The 26,253-nt window shown below is 49.1% G+C and overlaps 11 protein-coding genes across 11 annotated transcripts; 6 read left to right on the forward strand and 5 right to left on the reverse strand.

The window, feature by feature from the left end:
- Window positions 1–217: 217 nt before the first annotated feature.
- On the reverse strand, window positions 218–714 carry ANOM_000958 (uncharacterized protein; the record flags this gene model as incomplete). Its single annotated transcript, XM_015546216.1, has 3 exons — window positions 218–298; window positions 357–481; window positions 543–714. 3 exons carry the CDS (start codon window positions 712–714, stop codon window positions 218–220), a joined length of 378 nt encoding a protein of 125 aa, XP_015411756.1.
- A 2,633-nt stretch (window positions 715–3,347) lies between these two features.
- On the forward strand, window positions 3,348–3,755 carry ANOM_000959 (uncharacterized protein; the record flags this gene model as incomplete). Its single annotated transcript, XM_015546217.1, has 1 exon — window positions 3,348–3,755. One exon carries the CDS (start codon window positions 3,348–3,350, stop codon window positions 3,753–3,755), a length of 408 nt encoding a protein of 135 aa, XP_015411755.1.
- A 1,777-nt stretch (window positions 3,756–5,532) lies between these two features.
- ANOM_000960 (MFS monocarboxylate transporter) lies at window positions 5,533–6,839 on the forward strand (the record flags this gene model as incomplete). The annotated part of the gene is made up of 2 exons (XM_015546218.1): window positions 5,533–6,620; window positions 6,680–6,839. The coding sequence occupies 2 exons, from the start codon at window positions 5,533–5,535 to the stop codon at window positions 6,837–6,839; spliced, it is 1,248 nt and encodes a 415-aa protein (XP_015411785.1).
- A 397-nt stretch (window positions 6,840–7,236) lies between these two features.
- ANOM_000961 (acyl-CoA dehydrogenase family protein) lies at window positions 7,237–8,634 on the reverse strand (the record flags this gene model as incomplete). The annotated part of the gene is made up of 2 exons (XM_015546219.1): window positions 7,237–8,246; window positions 8,304–8,634. The coding sequence occupies 2 exons, from the start codon at window positions 8,632–8,634 to the stop codon at window positions 7,237–7,239; spliced, it is 1,341 nt and encodes a 446-aa protein (XP_015411757.1).
- A 267-nt stretch (window positions 8,635–8,901) lies between these two features.
- Window positions 8,902–10,158, forward strand: ANOM_000962 (CaiB/BaiF CoA transferase family protein; the record flags this gene model as incomplete). Its single annotated transcript, XM_015546220.1, has 1 exon — window positions 8,902–10,158. The coding sequence occupies one exon, from the start codon at window positions 8,902–8,904 to the stop codon at window positions 10,156–10,158; it is 1,257 nt and encodes a 418-aa protein (XP_015411786.1).
- Window positions 10,159–10,349: 191 nt separating this feature from the next.
- ANOM_000963 (Zn(II)2Cys6 transcription factor) lies at window positions 10,350–12,804 on the forward strand (the record flags this gene model as incomplete). Its single annotated transcript, XM_015546221.1, has 7 exons — window positions 10,350–10,519; window positions 10,588–11,448; window positions 11,496–11,562; window positions 11,613–11,802; window positions 11,849–12,029; window positions 12,081–12,239; window positions 12,294–12,804. The coding sequence occupies 7 exons, from the start codon at window positions 10,350–10,352 to the stop codon at window positions 12,802–12,804; spliced, it is 2,139 nt and encodes a 712-aa protein (XP_015411787.1).
- A 139-nt stretch (window positions 12,805–12,943) lies between these two features.
- On the reverse strand, window positions 12,944–14,204 carry ANOM_000964 (SDR family oxidoreductase; the record flags this gene model as incomplete). Its single annotated transcript, XM_015546222.1, has 2 exons — window positions 12,944–13,711; window positions 13,779–14,204. The coding sequence occupies 2 exons, from the start codon at window positions 14,202–14,204 to the stop codon at window positions 12,944–12,946; spliced, it is 1,194 nt and encodes a 397-aa protein (XP_015411781.1).
- Window positions 14,205–15,997: 1,793 nt separating this feature from the next.
- ANOM_000965 (uncharacterized protein) lies at window positions 15,998–21,040 on the forward strand (the record flags this gene model as incomplete). Its single annotated transcript, XM_015546223.1, has 5 exons — window positions 15,998–16,992; window positions 19,147–19,562; window positions 19,623–20,151; window positions 20,255–20,615; window positions 20,666–21,040. 5 exons carry the CDS (start codon window positions 15,998–16,000, stop codon window positions 21,038–21,040), a joined length of 2,676 nt encoding a protein of 891 aa, XP_015411782.1.
- A 519-nt stretch (window positions 21,041–21,559) lies between these two features.
- On the reverse strand, window positions 21,560–22,496 carry ANOM_000966 (O-methyltransferase; the record flags this gene model as incomplete). Its single annotated transcript, XM_015546224.1, has 3 exons — window positions 21,560–21,873; window positions 21,930–22,396; window positions 22,459–22,496. The coding sequence occupies 3 exons, from the start codon at window positions 22,494–22,496 to the stop codon at window positions 21,560–21,562; spliced, it is 819 nt and encodes a 272-aa protein (XP_015411783.1).
- A 21-nt stretch (window positions 22,497–22,517) lies between these two features.
- ANOM_000967 (uncharacterized protein) lies at window positions 22,518–23,654 on the forward strand (the record flags this gene model as incomplete). The annotated part of the gene is made up of 4 exons (XM_015546225.1): window positions 22,518–22,693; window positions 22,747–22,883; window positions 22,943–22,997; window positions 23,069–23,654. Coding segments are annotated over 4 exons (906 nt in total), but the record flags the coding sequence as incomplete, so codon positions are not given.
- Window positions 23,655–23,992: 338 nt separating this feature from the next.
- On the reverse strand, window positions 23,993–25,365 carry ANOM_000968 (uncharacterized protein; the record flags this gene model as incomplete). Its single annotated transcript, XM_015546226.1, has 5 exons — window positions 23,993–24,455; window positions 24,524–24,666; window positions 24,723–24,944; window positions 25,027–25,131; window positions 25,201–25,365. 5 exons carry the CDS (start codon window positions 25,363–25,365, stop codon window positions 23,993–23,995), a joined length of 1,098 nt encoding a protein of 365 aa, XP_015411779.1.
- Between the last annotated feature and the right edge of the window lie 888 nt (window positions 25,366–26,253).

Genomic DNA, 26,253 nt, shown 5'->3' on the forward strand with positions numbered 1-26,253 from the left:
GTGCCTTCTTGCGATTGTATTACATTGTCCGTGACTCTGCAGTTTGGTGACTATATTAGGTATTCAGCCTCTACGGGGCTATCTTTGTCTTAGAGATTGGATTTGTGCTAGAGAGCATTATCCTCGAAAATCCATAGACAGACGTGTTTAAATTATAGAATAGCAAGATCAACTACTATACTATACATTGATTTGCAAAGTTTATACAGTAAAGGGCTCAATGGGGTTGAGACCCATGCTCCAGCTGGGATCGAATAGAGGAGACAGCGTCACCAACACAGACAGCACAGTAGTTGGACTAGTCATAATCAGCATTGGGGGAGGACTTAAAAGCCATAAGAAGACGCAGGACACACCTGGGTAGGAACTAAATCAGCGATAGCGCTGCTCACGCACTGAAGGTCAGATGGAATGTCTGAGCCCCCACCAACGATAGCAGCATTACAATTCTTGACGGCCGGAATGAGTTGCTGGAAGCAAGCTTGTGGCAGAGGGTATTAGCTTTCAGTTGATCTCACAATCGTATTTATAAGGGAACGAACCGGGAATGTTGCAGTTGCCCGTGATTAGGAGGGACTCGAGCACTGGTCCGGCATCCTGTACAATTTTGGAGGCATTGAAGGCTTGGAGGATATTGTGCAGGTCGGGAGTCTCCGTCGGAGCGGCCATCGCGGCGCTGGTACAAAGCGCCACAGCTAGAGCAGAAACGCGCATGGTGAAGTGAGAATGGATAGGATAGTGTTGTGAGTGTCTTTTATTGTTCTCTTGAGAGAAAGTGGGTTGGGTGTGGTCGGTTTATATACCTTTGGCCTGGAGTTATCTATAATTCCGTGTGACCAGTTCCTGCTGATCATATCACTTTTGGTTCCTGAATGCCGCTCGTGAGTCTCCTGTGGGTAGGGGTTTAGTGGATAGTATTGTTACTACCTATTGAATAGTAATCATAACAACAATGACAATGTCCTCGGGGAACTCTCGGTCATCCTCGTAAGCCTTGTCTGGCCCTATCTCTTTGAACGACTTAAGGGGGATGTGGGCCAACCGGTGGGCCGTCCTTCTCCAATACCCCTGGCCACTGCAACCTCATGTTTTATAGGTAGAGTCTAAAAGAACTAATAAGTGGAGTACAAGCGATAGGAGACCCTGTGCTCCTGATTGTCAAGGAAATATGATTGTATACTGCGACTAAGCCGAGGTGAATGGAATATGCTCTTCATGATCATCAGCCTGGAGTGGTGCATTATACAGCGTACTCCAAATTAAACCAGAAAGTCAGATCTGTTGAAATTCGTACATCACATCGGAAATCCCTCATCATTGCGATTGCGAATGTGGTTCAGGAATTGAACCCGCTATCGAGCAAATTCTCTTTGCTCCACCCTGGCAAATTTTGCTTCAGCACCCTTCTCCTCACTCATACCGCCCGGGTTGGGTTGAGCATCACCCTGTGGCGACTGCCTGGCCATCGGAACAATATCCCAGACAGAAGGGGTTTCTTTGAATACTCTGTCAATCAGTTTTAGGTTACTATTCATAGTCTCTGGAAAGAAGGGAAGCACAATCAGAGGAAAACATGCAGATGTGGTGGCAAAAACTATATAATATTCCATCCAACACTTGATAACGCAGCCGATGTAACCATGGTGATGATAAGTGGACAGGGCCAACCTCAGTGCAGTACAGGATGTTCCCCCTCAGGAAGCGGAATGGATAACAGAAATTGAATACGAATAGAAATACGGCAGCAACGATTGAGGCAACATGGTTTGGCGCAGGAAAGCTCGCGGCAGCAGCCATAGCGACCATACAGATCGACATGCCAGTCCCACTTATAACGAAGATTCACCATCTGCCTAGACGGTCGACTGCAAGACATGCTATAAACAAGCAAAGGAATTTCCAGGTAAAGGAGGTGGCGGCCACAATCGCTGGGATATCGCCTTGGAGGTGCAGGTGATTATCGAAGATACCTGTCATGTAGATCCAGATCAAATTTCCGCCAAAGAGTTGTTGAAATGTTTGTATAATGCAAATTGGTATGATACAAGCAGACAAAACGGCTTGCGTAGGAACTCTCTTGCACAGCCAACGGCAGCATCCGATAAATAAGGTCTAGGAGAGGTAATTGGTCTATAAGTATAGTGGGACTACTTCAATAGATCTAATTGTCTGGTATAATAGTGCGTGGTTTACAATTCGGTCGCCTAGGATTTGGTTGATCAGCTGTCCCATACATCAGTACACTTTATAGCACGCAAACATTCCCAGCCAGAGTTATTGGTTATCTTCCCTACTTTACTTTTGCTAGCAGTAGATCTAATATTCTGAAGTATATCAAAATCCACTGCTTTACGGTAGTAGAGCTCTCCGAAGAAAGCTCTGGTATACATATTTATCAGCACCATAAGATCTATCCGGTCACAGCTTTCGGTAGTAATATCCAAAACAGAACACTCGCACAGCTAATTCAGATACTATCTGATATTTGACCAGATTTTATGATATACTGTATGTCTTTCCAAGTAAATTTGCATATATTCCTAACTCAATCTGACAAGAGGTCAAGAGTTATCCTTTCCCCTGTTATACTTCATACCTGTCTCCTGGTCTTCCTCTAGTCGCTACTACCTAGTACTAGTCGGTGCTATGTTTGGAATCTTCATTGGTCTGGTTTTGTGCTGCAGCCTGCAGGTATTACATAAGATGTTGCCAAGCATTGTGGTAACTATAAGGGACAGCCACGTACCCCTGGCTGGGTATGTTGAATGAATGAAAGTTCCATCCTCACATTCCTATCGGTTGATGAATCCCTTCTCAAAGGCCTACCCGATCTTAACTTAATTATGAGCTATCCAATAATCCTTTACCCTGAGGGTGTTCAACGGCCCATGGTGGCGTTTGGTTCCTCCGGTCTCATTTGTCGCGACTCCCGCAATGATGCCGAAGTTTTAAAAAGTCCGCTTCGGTATAATTTAAGTAGATGTAGCGAAAGTACCGTGATCTTTATAAAAGAGGAAGAGTCGTTCTCTTCAGCATGCATAGAGAGAGAGAAATTCATTTACTAGTCTCTTCCCAAACACAAGGATATTCTCGAGTGCCTTGGTATCACAGAGGCTGGTATTCAATTTCCATATATATAAAATGGATATCTGCGTGATTATATTCGAAAGAATTCTTCGTGTCTGGATAGTTAGACTAAGAATACTTGGATACGAAGCGCCGTTCATGCAACTGAATTCGTTCATCGCCATTCCATTGTACACGGAGATATTAGTGCCCGCAATTTCCTTGTTGCAGACGATCTGTCAATCAAGCTTTGCGACTTTGCAGGCTCTGGCATCGATAATATGCCTTCATTCGTGACGGAAGAAGACCAATACAGAAAGTCGCCAGACTCGCCTCGGACGTTCCAGACAGACTTGTTCGCTCTTGGATGCCTTATATTCGAGATTGTGGTTGGCTCACGCCCGTATGAAGAAATCGCTGATAAAGACTGGGAAACAATTGCGGAAAACTACGACCGCGGGATCTTTCCCCCAGCGGAGGGCTTGAAATATGGGGAGATCATGTACAAATGCTGGACGTCAAAATATATGGATGCCCGCCAACTCCTATCGGATATCGAGAACGTCGACGACACAAAAGTGGATCTGTTGTCATCTTTGATAGTCAACTACCCAGAACGGGCCCTTCTCCCACTTGGACTAGTGTCAGCTTGTATGCTTGCCTTTTGTATTTACCAGAGACACAAATAAGCTTAAAAGAATACTTTTTTAAGCTTATCAATTCACCTGAACATATGGTCCTTGACATGCTGGTCGGCAGACTCAACAACCCATGTTTGACAGTTGCTTTGAGTGACATTCATACCAAAACTGCTCTCTGATACCTAGTTAGACTTACAAACCAGTGTTTTGGGTGGGTCGGGGGAGGGGGGGAAGAGAAGGATAATGAGTTTACGATATATATATACTTCCACCCGCCATTTGTTCACAAGTTTTGATATTAAGCTCCCCATCTATTGCAGTTAATCAAGTCTACACCTGATGATACTATTAATATTAGCTGTTGTTCCATGAAGGTATGGTGACAACAGTGTCATTGGACTATGAAATTCTGCTTGCAGAAGCTCATTCTGAAAGGGTTGGGGAAAAAGGGTAACTGACAACTTTTCTTATCACCAATAGTTTTCAACCACTGCTCGAGGGCTTTTGTTTTAAAAGCACTGGCCTTAAATTGATAGGCAGGAAAATGGCTACGATAATACTTGATGTAGACTGAGATTTCTTCATATTGATTTCTTTATGTACTTAGAATGCAATGCAGCATTCATCAACCAACGGTTGTGTAGTGTAATGGTTAGCACCCAGGATTCTGATTCCTGTAATCCCGGTTCGATCCCGGGCACGACCTGATTTCTTTTTGCGCATTTCACCCCCGCCCTGGATATCGGGGGAATTACCAATATCTTAAATTTTATTTCTAGAATTTTTAATCTCTGTCCCGCCTATCGGAAAGGGCCGGTCCGCATTATCTCCGTATGCCTGTAAATTTACTGGGTCGAGTCGTCGGCGAGCCGGCAAACCTCATGTATACCGCGCTTGCCACGAGCCCTAAGCCGAGAAGCAAAACAGCATTCATGCCCAACGCTCGGGCAAGTCAGCCGCGATAATTTAGAGCTGTGGATCCCCTGTCGATCGAACTCAATCTCTCTGACAAGGATACCATCAGGGTCCATGTGTCTATTTTAATTCTGCCCGGCGAAGCTTGGCCGATGGCCATCAGGTGGGCGTACTGGGGGTTAGCCTGGAGTCTTACGTGTTGGCCTTCGTCTCTGTCCAGGTAAATTTGGAGAGATTGGCCAGTGTAATTGATACATCTTAGGTTGTTTACATGTTGCTATTCTATTGCTTGTTTCGGGATACCCGAGTGACACCGAAGACTGTCGCTTTCACAGTGGTACGACGACCACTCCGCCGGGTAGTTCTTGCCACTCCATTGCAAGCAATAAACTTCAACTTTAAGCACATTACACAGTATCTGCATGAAGGCACTGCGCTGCTGCTTTGACGTTGCGAAATGATGCCAAGAGAGGCGGCCGATGTAGCCCGCTCGGCCATCGGCAGCCGGCGAAGTTGGACGGAGTGTCTGGACTCTGTACTATGATTCATACGGTGGATTCGTACTCAGCATATGACAGCGAAAAATTTTCACGATGAAGAATCGGATAGAATGAAAAAGCTGAGGAGACAGCTGTTGAACAAGGGTATGATTGGTCCAAGCTCTGTGTCCTCTCGTGGGACCCGATGGTGGCATATGCGGCCGTTTGATAATGGGAATCACAACCATGGTTTGGCAATGCCTTGGCTGCAAAAAGAGAGAGGGCGAGACTGACTAGATTTACATGAAGGAAACGTGACTCTCGTTGGGAGGCATCATATAAAGCTAGACAGAGTACAAAGGAAAATCACTCTCTTGTTGTATAGACTCATTACCTCTAAACTTACACATAGACTTGATACTGCATACTGAATGGACCAACTTGAACTTGTACCCTCTCATCCCGCCTGGTCCTACCCAGAAGGTGGACTCCGGGCCAACCTCGTCGTCCTGGGCAGCTTCAGCTCTATCATGGGTGGCCTGGGTTTGATGAATAGTATCGGTATCTATCAGGCATGGATCTCAACGCACCAACTATCTCACCTTAGTGAAAGCCAAATAAGCTGGATCTTTGGCATATACAACTTTCTCGTGTTTTTCTGTGGTATCCAGATTGGCCCGGTCTTCGACGCCAAAGGGCCCCGTCTCCTTATGCTTACGGGCTCAATCCTCCTCGTCCTCACCCTTGTCCTGGTAGGATTCTGTCAAGTGTACTGGCACTTCCTAGTGGTAATAGGTATCATTGGCGGAGTGGGAACCTCATTCATCTTCATCGTTCCTGTTGCCACTATCGGTCACTTCTTCAGTGTCCGCCGAGGTGGTGCAACTGGCTTAGCCATGTCTGGTGGCAGCATCGGCGGCGTGATCTTTCCATTGGTCTTGGAGTATCTAGCGCCTCAGATCGGATTCGCCTGGGCAACAAGAGTGATCGCACTTATTACCCTTATTCTCCTAATCCCAGGATGTGTCTTACTCAAAGCTCGTCTTCCGCCGAAGTCATCTGCCGCCACCTCACTGCTCCCCGACCTTAAGATCCTAAAGGACCCGGCCCTGGCCCTCACTACCCTCGGCGCGTTCTTCATCGAATGGGGCTTCTTCATCCCCCTCGAATACATCACATCATATTCCCTGACATACGGTATCTCCAGCCGCCTAGCCTACTTGATGGTAGTGTTCCTCAATGCCGGCTCATTCCCTGGTCGCTGGATACCAGGAATTCTGGCCGACCGAATCGGCCGGTTCGAGATGTTAACCTTGACGAATATCTTCTGCCTCATCGCGGTCTTAGGTGTCTGGATGCCGGCCAATGGAAACGTCGCTGCGACGGTTATATTTTCCGTGGTCTTTGGTATTGGATCGGGAAGTAACATTAGCCTCGTTCCGGTGTGCGTCGGCGAACTATGTCCCACCGAACAGTACGGACGGTTTTATACAACCGTTTATACGATTGTAAGCTTAGGGTATGTTCATGTCTCCTTCTCCTTCTCTGGTTGTATGAATACACTGCTGACTGGCTTAGGGCATTGACTGGAGTTCCTATCGCAGGGGAAATTATTCGTCGGTGTAATGGGGAGTACTGGGGATTGATAGCCTTTGCTGGGTGTGCTTACGCTGCAGGCTTAGTATGTTTTATCGGCGTGTTGTGGTTGAAGCGGACGAGGGGGAAGAGTACTGTGTAATGAGTGAAATGCCTGATGTAGATGATTGGTTAATAATACAATGCAAATTCATATTGGAAGTGTTGGGGTAAAGAGCATATCAACTGTGAAAGTATCTTGATTCCTTGAAGGTAGAATTGGTGCCCATGTACTTCTTTGGAAGGGTAGTATGTATGCTTTCCGGCCCGATGCGTTCGGGAAGCCGGCTTTCCTCAAGATCAGTCAGAGCGCTTCATCAGCTGTGATGTCTTACTGAGGGCATCAATTGCTGTTTTGTCTTAAATAGCCTTGCCGTGTAAAAGTCTGTCTATCAAGCCCGACAAGAGACTGTTCTACCTTATCCATTTTGAATGCAAGCTAGTTTCCTTGGTATTAACGAATTTGAACTGCGTACTATAGATTTTGGTATTGTAAAACACTAATAACTGCGCGGTAGTTGAAGCACCTTCTCGCTCACGTAATTCAAGATCATTTCTCGGCTGACGGGTGCAATTCGGGGCACCAGACACTCTCGCAGATACCTCTCCACGTCATACTCCACCGCATAGCCCATTCCTCCATGACTGAGAACTGCCCGTTCGCACGCCTTGAAAGCTGCTTCCGCGGCAAGGTATTTGGCGCTATTACACGCCACGCCCACAGAGTGGAACGGAATCGAATCGTCCGTTTTAGAAGCATCGTACAAGCGCGCCGCGTGGTATGTTGCCAGCTTAGCCGCTTCCAATTGCATATAAGCGTCTGCCAGTGGATGCGCAATTCCCTGGTTTTGCCCGATCGGCCTTCCGAAAACTACCCGGTCGCTTGCGTACTGAGCAGCGCGTTCTAAGGCAGCGTAGCCTAGACCCAACGCTTCGCCGGCTAGAAGACATCGCTCCGCATTCATGCCGTGGAGGATGATCTTGAATCCCTCGTTCTCTTGCCCGATTAGGGTATTTTCAGGGATCTCGTAGTTGTCGAAAAACACTTCGTTAGCGTCGACCGCACGGCCTCCCATCTTCTTGATTTTGCGCATATCCAGTCCAGGCCTGCTCCGGTCCAGGTCGATGCAGAATAATGATAGACCTTGGCTCGACTTTTTTACTTCCTCTAGAGGCGTTGTTCGCGCTAGGAGGATCATTTTTGAGGCGACCTGTGCACAAGTAATCCAGATCTTCTGGCCTGAGATTGAGTAGGTTTGCTTCGTCGGGTTCTTTGTGGCGAGGGTCTTCAGCTTTAACGTTTCCAAACCGGTGTTCGGCTCTGTCACGCCAAAGCATGTCCGCCAGGTGCCATTGATGATTTTAGGGATGGTCTCTTCGAGTTGTTGTTTGGTACCGAACTTCGCCAGAGGTTGCGTGGCATACACATTTGCATGAATAGATTGAGCCCCGGCCATTCCAGCACCGGATTGAGTGATGGTCTGCATCATCATCGTTGCTTCAGATATGCCTAGCCATTTATTAATATAATGTCACTGCATTGGATTCCTTCATTGGATGAACGTACCGAGCCCGGCTCCCCCGAGCTCTTCGGGTAGCGCAATCCCTAGCCATCCGTCCTTAGCCAACGCGGCATGGAAATCCTTGGGATCGCGTTCGTTTTGGTCACATTCTTGCCAGTATGTGTTAGGAAACTTGGCACAAATGGCTGAGATCGCCTCGCGAATGGTTAACTGCTCCTCGGTAAACCCTGTCAATTCCATCAACGGGCGTCGAGCGGAGGTGGAGAACCTTGACCGCGGCGTCGTCCATGATGCTATCGGGCTGCGTGGCAGCACTCTCCCAATAGCTGGACTGACTCTAGAGGATAGTGTTTTCTGAGCGCAATGTCGAGACATGACGAATGGATTTACAGGCTAAGTGATCGTTCGAGATGTGATTGGGAATTATAAATAAACGGTATGCGCGGCGCGAACCATGTGCCCGGCATAAACCCGCTCATCGACACGGCATATAACCGCCGAATAACCGCTTGACCCCACCGGCCCATCAGGCCGAGGTAGGTAACTATTAAATTGAAGTATCCATTGAAGGGCTGAGTTAAAACATAGATTTTGTCCGTCGACATAATCCTGTCTAGATAATTCTCATTAATCTATCCCAGAATGGCTCCCATGCGACCGCTATCTCAGGCGTTGGGTCTTCGGCTACCAGGCGCTCGCAACGTTTCAACCCAGGCCTCACCAAAGGGACCCCTCTCTGGCATCACTGTGGTCAGCCTTGAACAGGCTATTGCAGCTCCATTCTGTACGCGGCAGCTGGCGGATCTGGGGGCTCGCGTTATCAAAATCGAGCGGCCTGGTGTTGGAGACTTTGCACGTAATTACGACACTCGGGTCAACGGTCTTGCATCGCATTTCGTCTGGACAAATCGGTCGAAGGAAAGTCTCGCACTAGACCTTAAGAAGCCGCGCGATCATGGGGTCCTAATGCGCCTGCTCGGTAAAGCAGATGTCCTAGTTCAGAACTTGGCTCCCGGAGCCAGTGCACGACTAGGACTGTCGCATGAAGAGCTTAAGATAAAGCACCCCTCACTGATTGTGTGCAATATCTCTGGGTACGGACCAGATGGCCCCTATCGTGATAAGAAGGCCTATGACTTGCTTATCCAGAGCGAGGCAGGCATGCTCTCTGTTACAGGGACCGCTCAAGAGCCCGCTAAAGTAGGCATTTCCATCGCGGACATTTCTGCTGGAAGCTACGCGTACTCTAACATTTTGGCGGCTATCATTCAAAGGGGAAATGACCCCGAGAAACGTGGGTGTAATATCGATATCTCCATGTTGGAGAGCATGGTCGAATGGATGAGTTTTCCGCTGTACTATACCTACCAGAACGCACCAAGACCGACCCCCACAGGAGCCACACACGCTGCAGTCTACCCCTATGGGCCGTTTGAAACAGGGGATGGAAAATCAGTCATGCTTGGAATTCAGAATGAACGGGAATGGGTCAATTTCTGTGAGAAGGTTTTGTCTCTGCCTGACTTGGCGGCGGATGAACGGTTTGTCAACAACTCCCTTCGATCGCAGAACCGTGATGCACTTAAGGAAATTATTTGCGAGGCGTTCTCGTCTTTAACAGCGGAGAAAGTGGTTACCCTCTTGGATGAGGCCGCTATTGCCAATGGTAATGTCAACGACATGCAGGGTGTTTGGGAACATCCACAGCTGAAAGCGCGTGGTCGGTGGACTGAGGTTTCCACCCCGGCTGGGACGGTTCCAGCCTTGCTGCCACCGGGATTAACGCAAGGCGATCCTGGCAGATTCTCGGCTAGAATGGACGCAGTTCCGGATGTTGGAGAACATAATGCGGCGATCCTGGCGGAGTTGGGGATTGATGATGCGGGGAAGGATTCATAATGGACAAGGCTAGCAAGAAATGCCGCTCGGCGTATAGAAGTTACGCCGACGGACAGGTGCCAAGACCCATATAGCCGACTTGGCTCATGTACTTCGCTCCTCCCTCGTTGCTTCATCTCCCTTGTGCTCTTCTCATGCCAGCCGTGTGTATTCCTTTAACTCACAAGTATAAATCGTATTATAATATTATAATGACGCTTGAAGCCGACTCGGGTCGGTATCCGACTAGGAAGCGCGCCCGACAGGCGTGTCTTCATTGCAATCGGCGCCGTATCCGCTGTAATGTCCTTGAGACGCGGCCTTGTCACAACTGCGTCTCTATGAATGTTCCCTGTGAAGTGGGGGTATCCAAGCGAGGAAAGTAAGCTTGATCTACATATAATGGACCCATACTTGTACCGAGGAAGTACACATGCCAATATGTTCCAGGTATCCTCGCAAGAAGGCTTTACGACAGTTGGGCACTCCACAAGAGGGAGATTCCATAATCTCGGAATCGACTGTTTCCGCCGATAATAGTATTTTCCAGCCTGGTGATAGTTCGCTTGTGCATATAGATGCATCGGATTCTCCCGATCTACGCCATCGTCTGGGACAACGCGGCAGCAGTGTGACACATAGTCGGAACAGCTTTGGAGCTTCTTGGATATCACCTGGAGATACGACAACTGTGTCTCATCAGACCGTGTTCCTAGGAGAATCAAGTCCCCTGACGTGTGTTATTGACGAGGGGCGGCGGTCGCCTGAGAAAGGTCCGGCGAACGCTATGCAAAATACTCGTCTTCATTACCCCATCCCAGAAAGGCTGGACGCTAATAGTACGCGTGATGAAGCTCTCCGCGCACACAGGCGAAAGGTGCAAGAGCAGCTGAATGCTGACGGTGCATTCTCCTACCCCCCAACAGAAACTTGTGCCATACTACTGAGAGCCTACTTCACATGGTTCCACCCATGCTTTCCCATTTTGGACCGCTTAGCGGTCAAACAGTCATACGTCCGAGGCGATATCTCTCACCTTCTGCTGCAGTCGATGCTCTTCATAGGAGTTAGTCTTTGCACTGACGAAGACTTTGCACGCACAGAGTTCTCTGTTCGATATCGAGCTAAGTTCCTCTTTTATGGTCGGGCTAAGGCCATATATGATGCCGATTGGGAGCCGAACAAAACGACCAAGCTGCAGTCATTGTTCTTGCTAAGCTCCTGGCGCGGAGGCCCATCTGAAGAACGCGATACGCGGTTCTGGCTGGGAGTAGCTATCAGCCTGGCTCAAAAGCGTGGCATGCATATGATGTTGGTATCGGAACGATGAAACATTGTGGCGCTGCTGACTCTCCTAGGTCCAAACTACCCTTCCCGTCCGCGCGGGAAGAGAAATTATGGAAGCGAATATGGTGGGCCCTTTATGTGGGTATTTGCTGCACCCTCATCGTATAGCTACTCTAACATAAAGGAAGATACGCGACCAGCAGAGTGCAGCAGCCTTGGGTCTTCCGCCTCGGATACGAGACGAGGACTGCGATGTGGCAATGCTTGAGCCCAGCGATATCCGTGAAGACGAAACAGTTGATGATGCAAATGTGTTTGGAGGACAGAGAGACGAAGATATAGTCTATCCGGCGCAAATGGCCAAATTAGCCAGGATATGTATGTCCGCTACACTGCCTTTCTGGCGTCCACGCTAAGAAGACAGTGCGAACTATTGTCTCGACACAATACCTTCCTGTGCAGTCCGATACCGACGAATCATCGCGCACAAAGTTACAACAAACACTATGCGAATGGGAATCATGCTTGCCTGCAGCCCTGAAACTAGAAAGTGCAACGTCCCCGAAGGCAATGTTTTTGACCGGGTTGCTGCACATGACGTACAAGTATGTGGCTGGCGTCGCGGTCTTTCCTATGAAAGCTTTCTGACTTTTCAGTAACTTGTACATTCTCCTACACCGATCATCGTTCCTCAATTCTTCCAATTCTTCCGTGAATAAAGCAGGCCAGGTTGCACTGGATGCCGCAACTAGGAGTACCAGGATTATTGAGGACATGCTGTCTCACAACCTTGCCCAACATGGGCCTACCCATCTGTATGGTTCTTTTGCGCCTACGTGCTATTTCCCAGCCACATGCTAACGTGATAGAATCACCCATACATTTTCAACGCTGTGTATCCATACCATCCATTGTCGACGAACGTCCGGAACCGCTAGGAAGTTGGCAGAACACCGCGCAAAGCTCTGTCTTCTTGGGCTCCAGGAGCTACAGAAAACATGGGATATAGAAAATTGGGTACTAAATCTTTTCTTCCGGTGCCTGGATGATAGCACCGCGCGTACCCTCCGCTTGACAGACATTGTCACACCATCAGGCCAGCCAGTAAACCAGATTGAGACTACCGAGAAAAGTACCCATACAGATCAAGCTCAGGATCTGCCTACCCCGACTGAGGCCATGGATTCTATTCGTGATGACCCCACACTAGCACCTGCCCTACAACCGTCCCCGAGCATGGAGAATGCGGATATAACAGCGTCCAGTGAATGGTACGGATTGTTTAACTTTACTGATGATTTTACGGATGTCCTAGGGGCATCCTCACATCATGATTCACTCAACTTGCAAAACCTGGAATTTTTATACCGATTCCTATAACTTTGGCTTAGTGATTGATTCAAGGAAAAATTCGCCAACTTCGTGAACGAATCGTTCAACCCAAGACATTTCCCTGTGTATCTCTCACAGTAAATGTATCGACAGACTGGTCAACAGTGGGTTCTAGTAAGTCTATCACCTATGGAATGATTCGGGCTTTCCTGAATCGATCGAATGCGGTATACCACACTTCCCGCACATCTCTTTCCTCTTTAGCATCTCCCCATGCCTGATGCGCCTTGGTAAGATCCAGCGGTCTATCGAATTCAAATAGGGACATGAGGAAGCTAGGGGCATCTGGAATGCTTATGTTATTACCCAACAGATGTCCTGTCTGTAGGTTGTACTCCTTCTCCATCGCCAACCATTCATCCTGATGTTCATGAAGAAACGCTGTGGGATCCGGGCCGGGTCCGTTTATGGGTGCTACACCCTTCAGCCCGAAATACTGGCACATGATAGGCCATTTCACGGACCAGCTCGTCGACTGAGCCTCGTCCGCTATGTTGAAGCTCTGTCCCGCGCTTATTTCCGGGTGCAAACTAGCATGAATGGCGAACTGGGCGATGATGTCTTGGCTGCTGTCATTACTCTGGATTGTCCAACTTTTGGTTCCTGGAAAGACCACTTCCGCACCCTCACCATGGATCTTGCGATATAAACTGAGATACAGGGCAATCCATTGCGCGATATTGTATGCATTATTGTTCGGAACGAACCCAATGATGACATCGGGTCTTACATCGCAGTAAGTCCAGTTCTTGCCTTTGCATAGCCCTCTAAGGAGCTTGTGCTGATAGGTGTAGAATAATTGCGAACGATATGGCTCAGGAATTTCAGGATGAGTCTCCTTGAGCGGGACGTTGTCCTTGAAGGGAAATTGCTCAAAGAGATGCACACCGTACGCCTATATCGTCATGAGTCAATATCCCTTGATTACAGGAGACCAAGGTAGCGAACCCCATTCTACGCACCTTTATGCCTGTTGGCAAGACCAAAAACCGGAAGTTCGGGCACAGTTTCTCGATTGCGAGCACGGTCTTATTAAGCATATCAATGTTCACCTCGGTCTCCTTCTCCGGTTCGGGATCCATGGCATAAGCACAGAAATACACAACAGTTACCGTTTTTAGATGAGAGACCCGATCAATCAACTGCTGCTCGAGCGTCTCTTGGGTGCTATGGATAAGATCCAAGCCGGACACCAAATGCAGCTTATCTGTGACTGGCCATTGCGATATCTCTGGTTTGAGAGGACGATTCGTAAAAGCAGTGATATGATCAAATGCCTTAGGATCGGGATAATCAGAGGCAAGAGCGTTCACAAAACCCCATCCGTTAACTCCAGAGGCACCGAAGACAAGGGCATGTCCGTTTGTGGGGGTAGCAATGTCTCCCATTTTGGTGGATAGGACGTTTTGGGGTTTTTTGTAACTGGAGAATGCGTGTGAATCTTGGGAAAGTGAATGTGCGCTTTAAGCGAGGGGACGAAAATTACCCATCTCCGACACTGCAGTAGCTGACTCCAGCCTCTACTATAAGACTTCATATTATGAGCTATTCGTAGAAAGCTGATAGGACATCTTTGAACGCATCTCGCCCATTGTGGGGACTATGTGCATACAGCGTTACATCACGAGACTGGGGCCTCAAGACCCTGGACTTCCGAGCACACTGAAGAGTAGTGCCTGTTTTATCCGTTGGTGAATGAATCAATCTCTGGACCTTTAGAAGAGTTTGTAGGTAAGTATATCCATACTGTGAACCTATCAGAGTGGTGGCATCAAGATGACATGCATGATGCCTCTAAACGCACTCTGACCCACTTTATTCCAAGACGGTCTTGCTGACTGCGTCTAGCATCTCCAAGGCTTTTCCACCGTCTATGTCTTGTCTTTGACGTATAATCTTAGAACCATGGATCAAGCTTTTGGCCGCAAGGTCCATGAACTAGGGCATGCTATACTGTCAGTCATTGTATCAGATAACTGCACAATCTTCCGGGTGTGCTTAGCGAAGATTTTCTGGCTATGCTATGGTTAATGTTGAATAACATAATATTCATCACAGCGTTTGATCAGAGAGCTCAGGAAATAGTCCGATTTACCAAGGCAATTCAATTCGCTCCCGGAAAGGATCCGTCGAAGACAAAGACCACCATTTCTATCTTGAGGCCATCCGGGACTCCTCAGCTAGATATACTTTGGCCCACTCTTTACCCCAGACTCATTTACATCGGGGTTCTCATAAGCATTGTTATATACTCCGTACCCAAGGTACCAAGCGGATAGCGAAGGATAGCGGTGCATTGCCTCGGTGTCGAGACCCACAGATCTGAGCCCCATATCTCGTCTACCGGATATTAACGGCAATGATCTAAAGCTTACTCCGGCGTACACCCCAGGGTACATCCCGGGGATCCAATAATCCGGCCCTGATTTTTGAAATCGGCTTTCGGGTTTCATTCACCGAGATCAGCATCATGGTGATGGAGGTATTCTTCCATAGCATGTCTGTGACCAGGCCGGCGTGACATTATACTCCAATATTTTTACGCTGAATATTGCTGGTGACGCCATTCGCAGCGAGACAACGTGATACAGGAGCAGTTTTGAGCACCGAATTAACTCCGATTGCACCTGGCGCCATTGATCGTCCGATATTTGACCTTCGACGGGTGGCACGGACGGACTCCGTGTCGACCACAGACCGCCTTCACTTCTCTGAGACCGGCGCAGCTATGCAACGAGAGATTGCCCATGTCAATGACGTCCTGAGATGGAGGCCCCAGCCGTTGGGATGTGCATGTGCTCATCTGACGTCTGAGTTGGCAATGCGTCGGGATTGTGCTGCCAGAAGGGTGGGAAAGCTGACCAGAGCCATCTGGAATGGAATCCATCGAGCAAGGGGGATTGTGTACAAAAGTGGACCATTCTAGAACGTTGGTCTCCATTGAAAACTTTGGTTCATTGTGACATAATGAGAACGGGAATCTGCTTGTTATTCCCGACGTCGGGAATAGAGTGGAGCTTCCGCTATCAAAGTCCAAAATATCAACCATTGTTAGGGTTGACTCATTCCCGACCGTGGGATATTTTTCATTTCTATAAATGCATCCCCAATCATCTGCTGTGGTTGAAACCTCCCTTGTCTATATGAATTGACTTTAACATTCCGTGGTTGTTCTAGAAAAATGCCTGCCTCCTGTCCAGAGACCGAGGTTCTGCCTCAGTATAGCTTCACCGACGACTACAGCGAAGGAGCTCACCCACAATTACTTGAAGCGCTTCTGCGCTCAAATTCCACCCAACAACTTTCCTATGGCAATGATGAATACAGCAATGAAGCTCGCCGGTTAATCCGGTCTCGTCTACAAGCTACCGAAGATGAGGTAGACATCCACTTCGTGCCCAGCGGCACCTCCGCCAACCTGATCAGTATCGCCAGCTGTCTACGGCCCTACGAGGCAGTATTAACGGTAGACTCGGGCCACATCGTCGACAAAGAGGCCGGTGCCATTGAAGCCACCGGCCACAAGACCATCCTCGTGCCGGGCGTTCGAGGCAAAATGACCCCCGACAATCTAGACCATGTAGTGCGCCAGCACCAATGGTGCCCTCACAATGCTAAGCCACGTTTGGTGTATATCTCCAACGCCACCGAGCTGGGAACCGTCTATACCAAACGCGAACTCCAAGAACTGTCGGCCGTGTGCAAGCAGTGGAAGCTATTACTGCTTATGGACGGCGCCCGCCTCGGCGTCGCGCTCAGCGCACCGTCCAACGACGTAACCCTCCGAGATCTGGTCGACCTCCTCGACATTTTTTGGATCGGCGGTACTAAGATGGGCGCCCTCCTGGGAGAGGCAATTGTCGTGCGCTCCCATCTTGCCGAGGGCTTCGTTTTCCACTTGAAACAACGCGGAGCCTTGCTGGCCAAGGCGCGCATCATGGGCGTCCAATTTGCAGAGCTGTTCCGGGAGAACCTCTACTTTGATCTGGCGACCCATGCCAACACCATGGCGCAGCGCATCTCGGCCAACTTTGAAAAACTGGGCTATCCGTTGGCTGCGCCGACTGAAACAAATCAGGTATTTGTCACTTTGCCCACGGCGTTGGTGCGACAGCTGCAAGAGCGGTTCCGGTTTTATACCTGGGATCCGTTGGATGGGGAGCAGGCTGTGATGAGGTTTGTTACCTCTTGGGCGACGGAGCGTTGGAGGTGGATAAGTTGAATGCGTGGGTTCAGCAGTGGACGACGGTATGATGGCATGGCATTTCTTTGAGCGAGTTTTGCATGTTCTCTTTTCTTGATGCTGCATTTTCTTGTTGGGAGCGCATTTGAGCGATATAGATTTTAATATGACTAATTTCTTCATGACTGAATTTGGTGTGTATGAGCTGCCACTATTACTGAAGGATTATATAATTGTATTATAGTATTTTCCTCCGGCTTTGAGGATTATAACAGATCCTAGAGGTGTGAAAGGGCTATTCCTTAGAACTAGATAAGAGTGGAAATAAACCAAGTAAACGAAAAGTTAGCCGCGTTATCTTCGGAGTGAAGAACTAGAGATATATAGTTTTTCAGTTGCATAGTAGCAAGGGAATTACGCGGGGAATATCTACCAGACAAATAGAATACAAGGAAAGACTGAAGTTCAGCATTTGTATTGCCAGATCAGTCCCCAGGTCCTAACTATACTTATCGATATCATTCTTCTTCTCAGCATTTGTTACGCTTGCCAAGCGGGCCTGAACGTCTCGGCAAAAGGGGAGTGTTAACATGAGCAAGTTACGTCGTCAGGACTTGGAGGCCTAAAGGTTCCTATGGATTTGAGACTACGATCAACGCAGCTACTAGATCATGAATCGTGCTAGACACAGCCGAGATGGTGAGTTGGCGCAAGCGAATATCTCAGGCCCCAATCCTTCCACCAATCTAACGACAGTCAATATCTTATCTACCTCCAGCATTGGCCGGCGCCTCTTCGGATATGCAGCTAATCCGCCGCTAAAAATGACACGGGCTGCTACCTCCTTGGCGGAGAATGCTCCCTACGGATTCATTATCCCGGGGTAGTATACCAGTAGGAATCATAGCATCTTCGACCTAGCGCGGGAGCCCGGAAAAGTGAACCCCAATTAGGTACTTAATCTAATACACAGGGCATAGTAGCGCCATGATCGGTAAATCCTTCTGCCGAGTCAATTGTTCGTTTGAGTCCAAGAAAGGAAGCTATAGATTAACCACCTATGAGCCCAGAGTCGCATGTTGATCATCTTCCGTCAGCCATATGGTATCCTGTTCTTGAACTTGCGTGAGATGTTTGACTGGTTGAAATATGTTCAATGCTTCATCAAAATGGATCTTCATCTGCAATCATGGACTCCACATATCAGTGCAAGGAATAATGGCAAAACTTGAGGATTATGTATGATTCGGCTAGGATATATATAATTTTGCTACTCAGGTAGAAGGTGGTTTTCTGCACCTCGTCCATCTATATTGCGCGCCAGATCATATGACACCGGACAAAGGGTTTCTTCTTGGTCGTCTCATAAACCAAATATTGTGAGTGAAATGACTTATGGCATTCTTACTATAGAAACGTATGCAGCGAAACCTCTTCCCAAGTCACCTGACTTGTGAGGTTCGGACCGAAGGGGAAGGCGGTCCTTCAGACCTCGAACCATGAACTTGCGACCGTGGAAAGGGGGTTTCGGCTTGGATGCTGCAGGGTCAATATATATACCGAAATGGATTTTTCTGATGAAAGAAAAACTACTATATAGTGAGACCGTGGCTTATATTCTGTATGAATTTTAAGATTCAAAAAAAAATCGTTATTCATCGAGGCATTGTGATTGAAACTACGGCCTTGCGAATTATCACGCGATTTAAGGGTGAAACTCGGAGCGTGTTCAAATTATTTTGCCGGATGCTTCGGTGTGCTTGATCGGGATTCAGGGCCGACGTGACTAATGGGGATTGTGGGATTACTCATCTTTCCCGACATTCCCGACACAGAAACCCACGCTACCTATCAAATACTCCCGACAGATCTACAGAATGCCAATGAGATACTCCGATAATGCGTCTGTCGATATCCTGTGATGCTTGTCGGTCAGTTGTGATAAGATAACACCCCCCCAATTGAGTAAATTAGTAACCATCTTGCAGGCAATCAAAGGTCAAGTGTGTCCATGACGGTCACCCTCCCTGCCGGCGGTGTCAACGCCTCAATCGACAGTCCTGTGTACTCACAGACCCGCGGTCGTCACCATTGCGCCCTAGACGAGATTCATTGCGTGTTCAGTCAAAGGCAAGACCAACATCTAGATCGGGAGCAGAAAGCTGCCCGGTGAACGGAAGCAATGGCAGGCAGTGGTGCCCAGTTGCCACATCTTCCAACCCCATTGCTTCAATCCCCTCGTCCGTTCTCATCAGTGCCTGTGATATCTATCGCAAAAAGTTTCCTGTAGCCAACTTCCTTCATTATCCGTCTCTGATTGCTGAAATCTCCACCAATCCCTCGTCGGTGGATTCAGTATTCGTGGCTTCATTGCTCGCCCTATGTGCACGATTCCTGCCGGGGCATCAGTTGCAACCTGGAGAGGTATACGCCGAGTATGCGCGGGTGCAGTTAGCTCATCGGGCCTTTGAAGGTCCTTCTCTTTACTTGGCACAGTCTTTGGTGATAGTCTCATTATACGAATGGGGGTCAGGCCGCCCTTATAAGGCGTGGATGTACAGCGGTAGGTAGTATATAACTTACACATTCAGTTGTGTTGAAGACTGCTCACACACATGAGAAGGAATGGCCACATACATGATTCAATCGCTCCTGAAGACTGCAGACGACAGCATGGAACACAATCCAGATGAGTTTCATTCCTCCCAGATTCAATACGAACAGCTGGTCCGCACGTACTGGTGCTGCTTCGCCCAAGACTGCGAGTTGAGCTCGGGTGCCCGTCAACACTTCGCCCTATCTTTTCGCCAGATATCGGTACCACTGCCCATTGGCGACCATGATTTCAACTTTGGTCGACGAGCATCTCGTCGGCTGATGCCTGCTAATCTCACCCGAGACTCCCCTCTTTCCGCTGCCATGACCATCGATCATGGCTTAACGATCGTCACGCGCGGTTTTGACATCTTTGTGCGTATCCTGCGGTTTGCGAACGAAAGCCGTCGTGGCCGGACATCATCATCGTTGAATACCGCGCTATCGCCGCAGAAAACGTGGGAAAGTCTTAAGGAGGAACTGGATGAATGGCGATCCCTGCAGGATGTGACAGTCCGGTATCCAACTACCAGTGCCCAAGCTCATGTGGCTCTGGGGTACGGGGAGCTTTTCGCCTACATCAACCTGGTTTATTTCATGAGGCACGCCTGATTATTCAATAATCCGACCCCTGATAAAGAGGCTAACTGAGTCGTCTAGCATCCTCTTTCTTCATCGCGACCGGGTGCTATCGAGCTTGAAACTTCTGCATGGCCCGAATCATGATCCGCGAGTCGCAACAAACTTGGAAGAATCCACCTGGTGCGAGGCCGCGATTGAAGAGCTGTTTGAAGCGGCCCAGAACATAGGTGGCATCCTGTCCGCCCTCGAAGCCTCCGGTGCGTCAGTAATTACTCCATACGCAGGATTTAGTGTCTTTGTTGCCGCTCATATCAATATGTATGGCACTGTGTCGCCACGAGGTTACCCAGGGGGTCAAGAACGGGCTGAGCGAGAGAAAAGAGGGAACTTCGCATATCTGGAAAGACTTTGTGACTTCTGGCCAGTTGGCCATAGCTGGGTATATCTATGTCAGCTCTCTCGTATCCTTAATAAACTGACCGTTAATAGTGGCGGACTGTGCAAGAGGCCAACAAATTTTACGAAACTGCAAAGAGTAACCACGAGCACACAGTTTCCGGCGACCGCCCGGGCCACCTTACTCTAGCCAGCACACTAGACGAGTATGGTGATATTCGCTGTTCACGCCCGCGCCATGACGTATCTATAACGCGTAGGCGAGATGTATCAGGGAGGGATGCTGCGGTGCCGCAGAATCATGGACCAACAGGTTGTCCAGCCCATGCGAGCATCACCTTTAACGACCAGGTCATGCTGGATCCACATGAGCTCGAGACGGAAATGATGCAATGGCCGTTTATCGACGAAACGTGGTCATCCGGGTTTGATACTGGATTTGATGCTGCATGGCCGAACCCGGGCTAGCCGATAAAAGGTCAAAGCTGCAGTTAGTCGCAGACCTGCATCAAGGACGACTGGCGTCTGCTTTGTAGAAACGACTGTCTCATGTCACCTTGCGCCCTGAAATAGTTCCCGATCCACCATGAGTGTGAAACAGGCCTTGGGTTGGCACCTTTAATATCGCAGTTCCGGATGTAACAGACGAGAATTGCGACAGAAAAAGCAAGTCCCAAGGCTGCAGACCCTTTGCCGGGGTCTGGTGGGTCATTGACAGCAGTGAGGAATTAAACGTGCATAATCAACAGGGATGTTTATTCTGGGCCCATGCACCTAGTGAGTGGTGTGTGACGCCGGCGCGCCAGAGGTGGCGCTCTTTGTCAAATATCCAGTACAGCTAGATTTTCCAACAACGGTACGGGGATAATCAAATGCCACGTCAATTAAGATAAATGCATCTCATCGTAACTAGCTAGACACACTAGTTGCGGCCTCGGTCTCTACCAACTGCCATGAACATGTCAGTGGGAGAGCAATACTACATGTCTAGGCCAACTCCGCCTCAATAATTCCTTGTCCATCTCCCTCACGGGCCCAGAACTTAGTCACTTTCAGACCGGCGGACTCCAATAAGTTTGTGAATCGCTGGCGCGTGCGCTCCAGTCCGGAGCAGAATACCATAACTGCAAGATCGGTCATTGCCTCGAGTGCTCGCGCGTTCTCATCCGGGATAATATACTCCTCCAGAAGCACCTTTGAGTAGCCGCGTTCCATGGCAGGAGCGAGATTCTTGATGATGAGACGTGCCTTATCGTCCGTCCAGTCGTGGAAGATGTTTCGGAAATAGTAGACACGGGCACCTTTCATCGACTTTCGTCAGTGACCACATGGTATTTGGGAATGGGCACACATTTACCTTTGATCGGCTGTTCTTGAGCGAAGAAATCATATCCAACAGCGTCAATGCCGTTGCCCTCAAGATCGAGTGCTGACCGTGCCTCCTCAATCACCACGGGCAGCTCCTCTAGTATCAACTTACCGGGTGCGTCAGGGAACCGTTGCTTGAAGCCGAGCAAGTCATGTCCGCGACCACCCCCGATATCGACTAGGAGGGGTCCATCTGAGTCTTTGTGAGCACTAGCTAGGATCCAATCGGGGATAGGAAACCAGTCCGCCCAGTGAGGACGATCAGCACGCTGCCCTTCCATGAAGGCATTGACACGGGTGAGGGCGGCGGGTTTCTCGCAGAGCCAGGCAAAGCTATCCTGCTGGAAGTTGTGCGCGAATTGAAGCGGAGCAAATAAGGGGTCATCGGGATTCTTGTATCCGATGACTTGGAGGTACTCGGGAACTTTCTGGATGCCAGGAAGGAATTCGAGGAAGCTTTTATTCTGTTAATTAGTAATGCTTAAGTCGAAGAGATACAGGGTGTTAGTGATACATACAGGGACTCAACGATACCAATTGATGTCCGCTGGGTCATTTCCTTGGAGAGGGCCGTAGAGAGGTATTCACATGGTCTAATATCGGCCTTAACGAGAAGACAGCGGAGTTGATTCCGGACGAGAAGGTGTCGGATATCAGAAAAGGATCAGTATGTGCATTCATTGCCTGGGTTACCTACATCTGCATGGTGTGGGCCTTCAAGGGCGTGCTTGTCTTTCTCTACAACCGGCTCACGTATGTTGCACTGTGGAATAGCCTCAACTAAGTGATAATGCTTACAACACTAGGATGGGACTTGCGCAACATCGATTGACAAGGATAGTGGGGATCATTACAGTCGGCACGTTTCTCATATCAATTTTCTTTCACCTGTTCGACTGCATGCCGATACACAAGAACTGGCAGGTTAAACCATATGCTGGAGGTAAGTTAGCCTGCTTACACGGAATCAAGCATTGCGTCCGGCTTATTATAATCCAATAGACAAATGTACATTACGCCCATTGAACTATATCCTCATCGAGGCTATCAGTGTTGTGTATGTTGTTATCCTCCCCCTGGACATCCTCATTCCTCACAAACAAGAAATGATTAATCCCTTCTTTGTAGGAATGATCTGGCAATCATGTGTGTCCCGATCCCACTCATTCTGCATGCCCAAATCCCCCTCTCCCAAAAGATTGTTCTCGTCGCTCTATTCTCCTCCGGTATCTTCGTCATGATCTGCGCTGTTCTTCGTGCCTATCTCTCCGTCCGAGACATCAATCACCTTTCCACCGCACTCGGCTGGGCGTCGCGTGAGGGATTCGTATCAGCATTCATCGTCTGCGCACCAGGAATCAAGCCACTCTTTACGCGAATCGGATGGTTCAAGTCGTACGGGTCCTCGAATAACAACGGCAACAACTATGCCTCGACCCACAAATCACGGATGTCGGGATTCGCCTCCCATCAAAGCCGAGAGTTCAACACGCTCAATTCTACAAGCGAGGCTCATCCGTACGAGATGTCCTCCAGGGCCTGGGTTGGCCGAAGACGGGATTCAACCGGTGAAAGCCAGGAGCATATTATTGAAGCTATGCCACATAAGCCTGGCGACAGTCCTGAACATGGAATCGTGGTGACGACGAATGTTACGCTGGCTCATGAGGTCTGCCCTCCGCGGATGCAATCGCCTGAACCGCGTAGAACCTGATGGCCGTCGTTTGCTGGGTATAAATGCTGATTTGGAAACGTTCCTTTCCTTTATACTTCTTCTATACTTATATTTCTTTAATATTCATTGGTCGGTAATGGCTATCTGTTAGTGCTTCTATGAAAAGCCATGATACACTCTTCGCAATTGGGTGGGATACATGTATACTACAAGTCTCGGAATACTATCCAGGGGGTATGTGATGAACCGAGATGCAACTACTGTGGGAGAGTATGTTGTCGGCGCGTTTTAAGCGATTCAATTCATAAACACGTTAACATTAGTAGTTCTTTGTGTGTAACCATCACTACGAAGGATATGACAGACCAGCCATGATATCACAAACTATCACTCCGCTCGCTGCGCCGCGCCGCACTGACGTTCCACGTCCGAGTCTCCCGGATCATTCCTGCTTGACTCGACTGACTATCAGCATCCCATGCGCGCGACGCTGAGATTGTGGTCATGTTCCCCTGGCCAGATCCGATGGGGACGAGCTCATGATGGCTGTGCGAGTGTGAGTGAGTGGGATCCGTGTGCCGCGACTGATCGTCCTGGCCCTCGGACCGGGGGTTGGACGCTTTGGCGGACGTGTGCTGATACTCCACACCCTGGATGCGCAGGCCGTTTGACTTGAGCTGATTCAGGAACGGTTTCAGCTGACCCCAGCAGGCGGTGACGATACTCGCGCACTGGACCGTCTCGACGGCAATGGCCACCCCGTAGTCGTCAAAGCTTCGATCGGGGGAGTTGGCGACGTCGTGGATCAAGACGAGCTGGGCAATGGATGGGAGAATGACCCTTTCGACAGACGGGCAGGATTAGCAATGGTGCCCAATTGTCACTATTCTGGAAACGGAGTCACTCACAGAATACGGGACAGGAAGATCGTGGCAAACACTATCTTTTTCTTGACCGACGCTTGGATACGACTGATCAACACCAGCGCCTGGACGATGATGAAGATATCGGTCACGATGTTGGAGGCGCAGAAGTAGTACTGCCACGCGTTCTATCCACCAGCGTCAGTAGGTGTCTCGACTGGCGTGCCATGTCGGGGAGGTATACAAGATCAATGCATGAGCCGCTAGTATCCCAGGGTCGCGAGGCTTGGCACTGAAAGGCGCTGCCAAAGAGCGCGACAACCGCCCAGACGGTCAAGAGAACTTGCAATATGGTGGCATGAAAATGGTCTCTCGATACCGGTGTCAGGTTCCGGATAAACACAGACAACGATAGTTTCGAAAAATAGAGACTCAGAGTAAACACCAAGAATCCTGCGTATTGTGCCTGTTTGACAGACAAGATCCAATCAGTTCTGGCTCTTCCTCCGTTCGCTAGCGACTGCAACCGATTCTGGTCTAAAGCACACCTTCTGAATTGCTTCCCAATGCAAAGCATCAATGTCCCCGACGTGATCGCCATAGCCGTTGTGTACGGCGATGGACATACTGATCGATCCTCCCATGGCGAATAGCTATCTCACGCAGCAAGAATATGTTAGCTCGATGCCGTGACTGGTCAACGGCAAGTCCGTCAGACGTACCAGCGATACCATAATCAAATAATCGTCGCTGGTGAAGCGATGGAACATCCATAGTTTCGTTCCCAGCCTTGTGAGGACGCTCAGGACGGCGACCACGAGAAGGAACCAGTTGACTACATTGAGAATGGGGGCTCTGCGATCTGGATCATGGAGAAAGCGACCCATGGATGCGATTCCAGACGATCTGGAGACCTCAAAAGTGTCGTCAAGGGCGGGTGGATCACATTGACCGAGGGGTGATTACTAGTACTGTGGGAGGGTGAGCGTCTCCGGATTACTTGTATCTGTGGTTTTGCGCATCCGCCACAGTGTGATTGCCCTCAGGCGCATAATCCTTCACTTCCCCCGTCCGCCGAGAAAAAAGCATTATGGGGTCGGTGAGATTTTGGGGTCATATCATTGATTGCTAGGCAACAGTGTGCAGCAGGGGTGATATTTGACGGCAGACATTCGGTGATTAGGTGGTTGTGTCGATATTGGCTTCTGAGTAAGAAAGTGATAGAGTTTGATGGGTTGGGGATGGTTTCGCCGTCGCGTGAGCTGCCACTGCCGAGTTCCTGAACGGATGTCACCCTCAATTAATTCGACCCACGGCGGGCACTCCCGACTGCTTTACCACGGGGCAACTCGGAGCGTGCGTTAAGGTTGGTTACATTGGAGGAACGGGCCAAGACGAATGGCGTGAAATGGGGTTCGGGCTGAACTTTAGGTAATCTCTGCCCGTGACCCGAAAGGCTTATCGAGCCTTATTTTTCTATGGACTGTGTGTCTGGATGGCGGCAAGATGCATCTTCTTTCAGATTACCAGTAGATCCAAATTCAACCACCAACAAAGTACGGCATGTTTTCTTTTTTCTTTTTTTTGGATCGAATGGCACGTTTGATCCGAGAAAATGTCTCGACCCCTCGTGCCGGACAGGGATTGAAATTGGTTGTTTAGCGTGACAGGGATTCTGGCCAGTGAACGTGGTCTGGCCGTTGGCCCTCGCAAGGATGATTATCAACTCATTCATCTTAATCCTGGCCTGGGAATCAGAATTTTCCACACCGGCG

Source organism: Aspergillus nomiae (assembly GCF_001204775.2).
Source record: "Aspergillus nomiae NRRL 13137 chromosome Unknown contig00008, whole genome shotgun sequence".
In the NCBI taxonomy this organism is placed as follows: Eukaryota; Fungi; Ascomycota; class Eurotiomycetes; order Eurotiales; family Aspergillaceae; genus Aspergillus; species Aspergillus nomiae.